The sequence below is a fragment of the Mandrillus leucophaeus genome, unplaced genomic scaffold (genome assembly GCF_000951045.1).
Source record: "Mandrillus leucophaeus isolate KB7577 unplaced genomic scaffold, Mleu.le_1.0 Scaffold37, whole genome shotgun sequence".
NCBI classification, from domain to species: Eukaryota; Metazoa; Chordata; class Mammalia; order Primates; family Cercopithecidae; genus Mandrillus; species Mandrillus leucophaeus.
Genome location: NW_012103920.1, coordinates 2,092,262 through 2,103,016, shown reverse-complemented (window position 1 = coordinate 2,103,016; position 10,755 = coordinate 2,092,262). Strand labels below are relative to the sequence as shown.

Sequence of the window (10,755 nt, the reverse complement as noted above, 5' to 3'; positions counted from 1 at the left end):
GAGTAGCTGGGATTACAGGCTCATGCCACCACGCATGGGGTGGAAGGCGTCAGGAGGAAGGGGCTGCATTTCTGCATCTGGGAAAGAACTGCATCTGGCTGGGAGTCAGCCAAGAAATGGGTCAGAATGTTCTGTGGACCAGATGTGTGCCTTGGGGAGAGGGGTGCTGACAAGGGCAGGGAGAATGAGGAGAGTCCGACAGAGAGGGGAGGTGGCCAGGGAGAAGCATCCAGGGCATGTGGCCAGCTAATGGGGAGGCATCCCCCTCCACCCGAGGAGCAAAGGCCTATAAGGCCCAGCTGGGGGCCCCAAGAACCCAGAGAAGCTCCTACAATAAAAAGGCAGCTTCAAACATTTGCTCAACCTCAAGAACCAGGCCGGCACCACCAAGTGCAAATGTCCCTGCCCTGTCCTGTTCCCCTTCCATCCTTCCACCCACCGCCAGCCCTGGAGTCGTCCAAATCTGTTGGCCTCAGGGGCAGGAGAAGTCTGTTCATCATCTAACAGAGAGCGAAAGTCACAAGGCATGCGGAGATTTTATCAGACCGAGATCAACTTCCCCTGCGAAGCGACCTTTACAGCCGTGACTTTCAGGGGAGGAGTAATTTTTATAGGTGACAAAGCAAAATCTGCATCTGGCTTATAACCCATGCATGGTGTGATTTTCCAGCTGCAGCTGCCTCCGGATTTTCCCTCTTCCAAGCTGGAGCCTTGGTATCTGGCAAAGCCCCGGTGGTTTTCTTCTCAAAGCTATCGTCCCTTCTGCTATCTGGTTTGTGGAGTTGCTTGCAGAGGGCGTTGTAACCCCACACCTGCACAGTGTCACCTGTTTTCTAGCGCACCTCTGAGATCCAGGGGGTGCTGCGGGCAGGTCCTGGATGGGCTGGAGACTCTGCCATTCTCATCACATTTCTGCCTGCTGATCTCATCAGGGCCCTCAAGGACTCTCTGTTCCTTACAGATTAAATGCAAATGGGTGCTGTGGCCACCTCCCCTGGCTGGTGCCAGCCAGTCTGTCCTCCCATCAGCATCATTGCAAATACTTCTGAGATAGACCAGAGATGGGACTTGGTCCCCTGCCCTGCCTCATCGAGGACTCTACTTCAAGCTGGTTGGGGAGAGTGGCCCACAGCAGGCACAGACCCCCGTCAGATCATCCAGAGGTTGCACCGTAAATCTTGCTCAAGGTACCTTGCCCACTGATTGCAGACCTTGAGGAAAGGAAAATAAACAGCTCCCACCTTAAATCTTACTCAAGGGAGTTAACCCTATAGCCTGCATGCACCAAAGACTAGAAAAATGACCAATCTTTACCCTTTGCTTCCTTATAATACTAAAAATCATGCCCAGGGCAGAGCTTTAACATGCTAATGAGATATACCACACATCAAGAAGCATGTGACCAGACTGCACAGGCGCTGAACATTCCCCACCTCCACATGCTTAAATGTCACCCTTTTCCCACCCCACCTCCTTTCAGAATGCCAGGCGCGGTGGCTCACGCTTGTAATCCCAGCACTTTGGGAAGTTGAGGCAGGCAGATCATGTGAGGTCAGGAGTTCAAGACCACCCTGGCCAACTTGGTCAAACCCCATATCCACTAAAACTAAAATAATTAGTCAGGCATGGTAGTACATGCCTGTAGTCTCAGCTACTAGGGAGGCTGAGGCAGGAGAATCTCTTGAACCTGGGAGGTGAAGGTTGCAGTGAGCTGAGATCAAGCCACTGCACTCCAGCCTGGGTGACAGAGAGAGACTCCATTTCAAAAAAAAAGACAGGCTGGGCGCAAGGGCTCACGCCTGTAATCCCAGCACTTTGGGAGGCCAAGGCGGGTGGATCACCTGAGGTTGGGAGTTCGAGACCAGCCTGGCCAACATGATGAAACCCCTCTCTACTAAAAATACAAAAAAAATTATCTGGGCATGGTGGTGCACGTCTGTAATCCCAGCTGCTTGGGAGGCTGAGGCATGAGAATTGCTTGAACCCAGGAGGCGGAAGTTGCAGCGAGTCAGGATTGCGCCACTGACTACACTCCAGCCTGGGAGACAGAGCAAGACGCCGTCTCCAAAAAAAAAAAAGAACGCCTTCCGGGCTCTCTGCAGAGTCAACCCCTGAACCTCCTCTCCAGTGCTGCCTCCTTTATGTTTGAACACAGCCTCGTCCGTGAGCGTTTCAGTACATCAGAGCCTAAGACCCTGCGGTCGGCAACACTTCCTCTCTCCATCCCCGTCTCTGCCATTCTGGTTTTTACCTCTTTCCCCCAGGGCATCACCTGCAGTTCCCCAAACCACACTCTGCTCTAGAGATGTTTGAGGAAATCTGAATATGCCTGGTCTCTTACAGGGGCCCTAAATGGGGGTGATTTTCCCCCCCAGGGGACATTTGGCAATGTCTGACATTTTTATCATCATGACTTGGGGTGCTGGTGCTACTAGCATCTAGTGAACAAAAGCCAGGGATGCTGCCAAAACTCCTTCAGTACCAGCCCCCAACTGTAACAAGGAATGATCCAGCCCCAAATGTCAGAAGTGCCAAAGTTCAGAACCGATAACTCGATGATGGCAGATTACACCTGGCTGTTCCTTATCTTGTGACCCAGGCAGGGTGCTGTGAGCTACATCTATGTCCAGGACACACTGGAAAACTGGCTGGCAGGACCCTGGGCACCAAGTCAGAAAGGGAAGAGGAGGGGCATCAGAAGGCGAGCCACTAACCCCATGTACCTTCAACTGGAATAGCCAAGCGGTAAATCCCAAATGGCTCTCCAAAGCTCACTTGCTCGTGGGAGAAGGTTGCATTGAGTCCTGCCACCTCAAAGGTCAGCTCTTCTGGGGTGCCCTGAGCCACTGAGATGTTGACCAATAGGTCCTGTCCAAGTTCCAAATGGTCAGAAGCCCAGGAGGCCTGCAGCCCTGACAGCAGCTCCACCAAGTGGACTGTGACGTTCCCGGAGAGTGCGGAGGAGGTGGTGCTGCTGGTGGCTTGGATCTCCAGGCGGTGCCTCCCAGGGCCCATCAGTTTCTGGGTTTCTGTGTCCAGGGTCAGATTGTATGGTAGCGAGCCCCTTTGGGCGGTGGACTTGGCCAGGGTTATGTCACCCGAAAGCACAGTGTAAGTCACTCCTGTTCCTAGGTGGGGTAAGAAAAATTTAAGAATGTTGGTAACAACCACGCAGTTGATAATACTATGGCAGCTCAGACTCAGTCTCTGAAGCCTGATTCTGATATAGACATGGATACAGACACAGATACAAAGCAATATGTAAGGATGTGCCCCTTTCTTCAAATATTAATGGGGATTATCCCTGAGTATTAGGTTAATAACTGATTTTGTCTTTTTTTTTTTTTTTTTAAGACAGAGTCTGGCACCATTGCCTGGGCTGAAGTGCAGTGGTGCGATCTTGGCTTACTGCAACCTCTGCTTCCTGGGTTCAAGCGATTCTCCTGCCTCAGCTTCTCGAGTAGCTAGGATTACAGGCACCTGCCACCACACTCAGCTAATTTTTTACATTTTTAGTAGAGATGGGATTTCACCATGTTGCCAGGATGGTCTCAAACTCCTGACCTCGTGATTTGCCCACCTCAGACTCCCAAAGTGCCAGGATTACAGGCGTGAGCCACCGCGCCCGGCCGTGATTTTGTCATTTGGGGGTCCTCTCTGTTCATCTGCATATTCTAACTTATTTATACTACGCGTGTCTCACCTGAGAACCTAAATATTTGTAATTTAAAAATTACCACATTTAGTTGCCAGAGATGTCCTGGTCGGGGGAGGAGGAGGACTAAAAGGGAGCATCTCTTAAGAGTGGGGGCTAATTTTTAAACATAAGAATTAGCTTTGGGTCTTGTTTTAAGCAGGAGCAAGCGAAGCCATTCCTTCAACCTACACTGGTAACTGCCTGGAACCCTGCACACCAACATGAGAACTCAGCCCATTCACGGCAAGATGGGGGCTCCCTTGCAGTTTGCAGATGGTTGTTCTACTGAATGCTAAATATTGTGGTTGACTCTTAAAATCTGACTTAAATCAACAAATGAGGATTCTTTCCAGTGAAAACCAAGCTAGCATAGTTCTTGCCTGGATGATGATGATGATGATGATGATGATGATGACTACGACGTAAGCCCTATGAGAATGGGAACCCTGACTTTCATATTTACTGCTGCCTCCCCTACACCCGGCAAAGTAGGCACTCAATTATATTAGTAGGATGAGTAAATAAATGAAAGATTATTTTGTTTCCTCAGGTGCACATATGAGCCCTCTTCATCCAATAAGCACACAAGAACTGATGGGGTTTCCTGAGCGCTGTGTTAAAGCCCCATTTTGGCTTCCATAGCTATTGCTATGAGAGGGCTCCAGGTGGGATGTGAGGTCAAACTGAGCCACGTGCTCACTGCACTAGCTCTGTGCTGCCCTGTTTACATCAACAGGCCTCTATTCTGATCTCAAATTGGGCCTGGGCTTCAGGAAAAACGCTGCCCTGGGTGAGGATGAGTCTTAGCCAGGAGGGTCTCTATTGATAGAAGGGGTGATAATTTAAAATATTCAACAACCAGCACTGCATGGGCACCAACCAATTAAAATGGATGCTCTGATAAATCAGAATAGACACTGCGACCAACAAATAGATGCCATGACCAATCAGAATAGACACTGTGACCAATCAGAATGGACACCCTGACCAATCAAAATAGACATGACAACCAATCACAGCAGTCCCTGTGACCAATCAGAAAACACAGGTCGAGCGCCGTGGCTCATGCCTGTAATTCCAGCACTTTGGGAGGCCAAGGCAGGTGGATCATGAGGTCAGGAGTTCCAGACCAGCCTGGCCAATATGGTGAAACGCTGTCTCTACTAAAATACAAAAATTAGCTCGGTGTGGTGGTGGGTGCCTGTAATCCCAGCTACTAGGGAGACTGAGGCAGAACAATCGCTTGAATCCGGGAGGCGGAGGTTGCATTGAGCTAAGATCATGCCACTGCACTCCAGCCTGGGACACAGCAAGACTCCATCTCAAAACAAAAACCAAACAAACAAAACAAAAACCAAACAACAACAACAACAACCACTGTGGCCAGGCGCAGTGGCTCACGCCTGCAATCCCAACATTTTGGGAGGCAGATGCGGGTAACTTAACTGAGGTCAGGAGTTCGAGACCAGCCTGGCCAATATGGCAAAATCCCATCTCTACTAAAATACAAAAAAAATACACAGACACACAAAAATAACCAGGCATGGTGGCACACACCTGTAGTCCCAGCTACCCAGGAGGCTGAGTCACTTGAACTTGGGTGGTGGAAGTTGCAGTGAGCCGAGATCGCACCACTGCACTCCAGCCTGGATGACAGAGCACGACTCCATCTCAAAAAAAAAAAAAAAAAAAAAGAATAGACACTGTGACCAATCAGAATGGACATGACAATCAATTAGAGCAGTCTCTGTGACCAATCAAAAAACACACTGTGATCAGTCAGAATGGACCCCAGTCATAACAGCTGGCATGGCTATACCAGTGGGGCAGCTGAATACTGGCCTTGGCCAGGGGCAACTTGATTGTGTGCCAAGCTAGTCGATGCTGGCTACACTGAGATGGGCTCAGGCCCAGTTGGTAGCAGTCCCAGTGCCACCTCATCCTAATCAAATTCCCAACAGGAAGTGACTTGGAAGTTTGGTTCTACAGGGATGCAAAAAAGGGCCTTTGGAAGGCTGGGAGAGCTCACTAGCTTACTAGCCTTCCGACTCTGGGCAAATGTTTTAATCTTTCTGTGTCTTCATTTCTTCATCTGTAAAATGAAGATAATACTAGTATGTAATGAGTAGGCAAGTTTATGCAAAGCACTGAGAACAGTGCCTGGCACACACTAGGTGCTAAATAAATGAATAAACGATAGTTTAAAAATGAACTCGGCCAGGCATAGTGGTTCATGCCTATAATCCCAGCACCTTGGGAGGCCAAGGCAGGTGGATCATGTGAGGTCAGGAGTTTGAGATCAGCCTGACCAACATGGTGAAACCCCGTCTCTAGCAAATACAAAAAATTAGCCAGGTGTGGTGGCGCATGCTTGTAATCCCAGCTACTTGGGAGGCTGAGGCAGGGGAATCACTTGAACCCAGGAGGTGGAGGTTGCAGTGAGCTGAGATTGCGCCATTGCACTCCACCTGGGCAATAAGAGCAAAACTCCTCAAAAAAAAGAACTCAGTAGGTGATCCTTGTTACTCTTTAATTTTTTTTAAACAGGGTCTCACTCTGATGTCCTGGCTGGCGTGCAGTGGCATGATCTCAGCTCACTGCAGCCTCGACCTCCCGGATTCAAACATCCTCCCACCTGAGCCACCCAAGTAGCTGGGACTACAGTCATGTGCGACCAAACCTGACTAATTTTTGTACTTTTTATAGAAATGGGATCTCACCCTGTTGCCCAGGCTGGTTCGGAACTTCTGGGCTCAAGCAGTTCGCCCGCCTCAGCCTCCCAAAGTGTTGGAATTAAAGGCTTGAGCCACTGCACCTGGCCCACTACTTATTAAGGCCTGGGAGTTGGACAGATTTGGAAGAAATCAGTGATTTTATAACTTGCCTTGATGTGCCCAGTTCTGCAGACTCACCTCCATCAAGCTCCACCTGAATCCACAGAGGATCCCCAAAGGCAGCCTGGCAGAGGAGGCTGGCTCCAGACTGGGACAGGCCGGAGCATGCAGTCACACTGAGCCTCTCCATCTTGTCTCGCACGGTCACTTGCCTCTGGGCTGTCACATGCCACTCACTGGTTGTGCATTCAGCAAACACGGTGAATTCCCCAGGAGATGTGAACTGGTGGGTCACATTGCTGGACACGCTGCCAGCCACAGTCAGGGACGTGACCAGCGTTGGGGAAACACAAAGACACGCATTTACACATGCACTGACAGGGTTTAGATCTGTGCTCCTGCCCAAATCTCACGTTGAATTGTAATCTCCAGTGTTGGAGGTGGGGCCTGGTGGAAGGTGATTGGCTCATAGGGGCGTTTTCTCATGAATGGCTTGGCACCATCCCCCTGGTGCTGCTCTCTTGGTAGTGAGTGGGTCCTCACAAGATCTGGTTGTTTAAAAGTGCATGGCTGGCCGGGCGTGGTGGCTCACGCCTGTAATCCCAGCACTTTAGGAGGCTGAGGAGGGTAGATCGCTTGAGGTCAGCAGTTTCAGACCAGCCTGGCCAACACGGCGAAACTCCATCTCTATTAAAAACACAAGGCGTGGTGGTGCACACCTGTAATCCCAGGTACTAGGGAGGCTGAGGCAGGAGGATTGCTTGAACCCAGAAGGTGGAGGTTGCAGTGAGCTGAGATCGCACCACTGCATTCCAGCCTGGGTGACAGAGTAAGACCCTGTCTCAAAAAGAAAAAAAAAAAAAAATCCAGTGAGTACTTGAGTAATGGTAACAACTTAGACCATGTAGTTCCTGACCTGAAAACCCTCCTATTATCCTCTGTAGTGGGTGCTGTCGGGAATCCTCCAGATTCCACCCTTCAAGCCTGAGGCATGCAGCCCCCAGTACACCTGTGAGCTGTGGCTGAGGGCTCACAGCTGAATCCATGTACAGGAGTCCCTTTTAGCCAAAGGGAGCTGCCTCGCTCAAGCCTACCTCCCATCCCACGGACATCCTGCAACCAACGAGTACTCAATGCCGATTATAATGGTCTGGCTCTCTGGCCTCAATTGGAAACAACTCTGAGGGCCATGCCAGCTCAGAGGTTTCTGCAGGATCGGCAAGGCCTCTGTGGCCCCTGTATCCCAGTTCAACTCTCCTCTTGCCCATCTTACTACTCCGTTCCGGTGCTCCACATCAGAGTCTATTTCCTGGTTCCTGTGAGACAAAGTAGCAAACTCAAGGAGACACGTGTGCTCATTTCTGTTTGCCAGCATCATCACAGGAAGCTCCTGACTTTGCAGTGACAGGCAGCCCTCCAGAACACTTTGAGGACAAAACAGAATAGAGTGCTCTGCTTCCACGTCTCTAGCCTGAGTCACTATATCCCTAAAAAGATAAATGACTGGTCCTTTTCTTACATATAAGATATTGTCTGGCCGGGCGGAGTGGCTCATGCCACTGCACTCCAGCCTGGGTGACAGAGTGAAACTCTGTCTCAAAACAAAAACAAAAACAAAAAGGTAATGTCTGAGATGGCTAGTGATTATGCTTCTGCAATCTACAATCTACAGTTTCTTTTTTTTCTTTGTTTCTTTTTTTTTTTTTTAGACAGTCTTTCTCTGTTGCCTAGGCTGGAGAACAGTGAAACGATCTGGGCTCACTGCAACCACCGCCTCCCAGGTTCAAGCGATTCTCCTCCATCAGCCTCCTGCATAGCTGGGAATACAGGCATGCACCACCACGTCCAGCTAATTTTTTTTTTTTTTTTATAGTAGAAATGGGGTTTCACCATGTTGACTGGGCTGGTCTTGAACTCCTGACCCCAAGTGATCCACTCATCTTGGCCTCCCAAAGTGCTGGGATTACAGGCATGAGCCACTGAAGCCAGTCAACAAGATATACTTTAGTCATCTAGAGGCAGATGTACTCTTGCACCCAAACTTTGACTTGATTTTATGTGGGCTGAACCTCCACAACCCATATAGAAGTCGTGAACTGAAACACTGTTTTGGAGCAGTCTGGCAGAACCTCTTTGAAAGACTCCTCCTAGGCTGCAGTCCTCAGACTATGGTCCTCAGTAAGACTTCTGAATAAAACTAACTTTATTTATAAAGCTTGATTTTTCTTTAGTTTTCTTTAGTTGACAGACCCCACCTACATTAGACTGTCTAGCATCAACAGCTCTTAAGGACCCGGCTCCTGCTGAGTTTTTCAGCATCTTTCATTTTTCCACAGAGCCCTGAACTCCAGGCATGGCGAGGTGCTTGCAGTTATTTGAATATGCCACACGCTTTCGGGTCCGTGCTACTCTCTCTTCTCTAGATCCATTGCTCCTGCCTTATCATTCTGGCTCCCCCAGAGAGGACTTTAGCTCTAGGTCATTCTAAGGCTTGTGTTGTTTTGTGGATTATTGGTTTCCCACAAATCTCTGCACTCCCAACATCAGCTGTGTGCAGAAGCGGCCGATTAATAATGGAAGAACAATGTCAATCCCTACATTTGCCAGTAGGTGGCGCTTAGCTAACCAACGCTGGATTCGCACAGATTTCACCACATGCAAATTGTTCTGTAAGGCCTATAATACAATTTCAGAGATGTGGAAAATTTTCCATGACAAACAGAGAAACAAAAAAGCCCTCCATGCAAACGAATATAAGGCAAGGTGAAAAGGAGCTTCTAACAGAGAAGTCTTCTGACTTCTATACAATGCAATTCTTCCCAGAAGCTCTTATTATTTATCTACAATGGATACAAATGGTTTGATTTTAAAATCTCACCTCTTAGACTACTGAGGAGTTAAGAAAAAGTAGGAGGCCGTACTAACACATAAGAGAAAAGCACAGTGATATTTACACCAAAAAATGGGGCTTCTGTATATTCAAAAATCAAAATTCGTGCTATTTTCCATATCATAAACTGAGTTCTGTGGCTGCTAGTATTGATAAGAAGGCGTCAGACAGGCATTTCCCAGTGTTTATAAAAATGATTTTTAAAAGGTGGGTGATGACCAGGCGCAGTGGGTCATGCCTGTAATCCCAGCACTTTGAAAAGCCAAGGTGCATATCACTTGAGGTCAGGAGTTCAAGATCAGCCTGGACAACATGGCAAAATCCCGTCTCTACTAAAAATACAAAAATTAGCTGGGCGTGGTGGTATGTGCCTGTTGTCCTAGCTACTTGGGAGGCTGAGGCAGGAGAATCGCTTGAACCTGGGAGGCAGAGGTTGCAGTGAGCCGAGATCATGCCACTGCACTCCAGTCTGGGTGACAGAGCGAGACTCCGCCCACCTCCCCCCCAAAAAAAGTGGGTGGGTAGTTTCAAGGTCTGATTGATCTTTAATGTAAAGGAAAATGGACTATTTTGGTGGGGCAGTGGTGGAGGGGGTGCCACCATCTTTGAAGAGAAAAAAAATGCCAGTGATTCTTGCTTAGAGTTAATGCCCAGAGAGATTGCAAATGTAAAACAGTGCTCATTGTGTTTTAGATTTTAATCGCACAAAAACTTCCAGAGAGTAATACAACAACCATCCATGGATTCTCCATCCAGACTTAACGAACTTTCACATTTGGTCCCATTTGCTTCTGTTCTAAGCCACTATTTATCACTGAAAAGTCCTATGTAGCTGTGAGTCATAGTGGGGCTGCATGTAGGCAATTTTGACTTATGCTAAATTCAAGTTGTACAAGATTTAGGGACTGAAAGACTGTATAACTTACAGTCTGTTGTTTTCTTTATAAACTCGTAGCAATCAGAAAGAAACCCACAGAACAATGGCATAGGTATTTGTATCACCCAGACATTTGCCCCCAAAGCATCACTGTGTATGGTTTCTCATTTGACACCACAAAACATTCAAGGCAGCCACGAACATAAATGTGACAGGGGGCTGGGTGCGGTGGCTCACACCTGTACTACCAGCACTTTGGGAGGCCAAGGCAGGTAGATCACCTGTGGTTAGAGGTTCGAGACCAACCTAGCCAACATGGTGAAAACCCTGTCCCTACTAAAACTACAAATATTAGCCAGGCATGGTGGCACATGCTTGTAGTTCTAGCTACTTGGGAGGCTGAGGCAGGAGAATCGCTTGAACCCGGGAGGTGGAGGTTGCAGTGAGCCGATATTGA

General features: G+C 48.6%; 1 protein-coding gene across 1 annotated transcript in view; it reads right to left on the bottom strand.

Annotated features, from left to right (window-relative positions):
* The window catches only part of PKD1L2 (polycystic kidney disease 1-like 2), a 139,916-nt gene that overhangs the window by 107,800 nt on the left and 21,361 nt on the right, over nt 1-10,755 (bottom strand). Inside the window, exons 5-7 of the mRNA XM_011990120.1 lie at nt 9,074-9,125; nt 6,610-6,839; nt 2,724-3,128 (exon numbers count right to left, since the gene is read on the bottom strand). Coding sequence (XP_011845510.1) covers nt 2,724-3,128; nt 6,610-6,839; nt 9,074-9,125 — 687 coding nt within the window. The remainder of the gene's footprint in view (nt 1-2,723; nt 3,129-6,609; nt 6,840-9,073; nt 9,126-10,755) is intronic.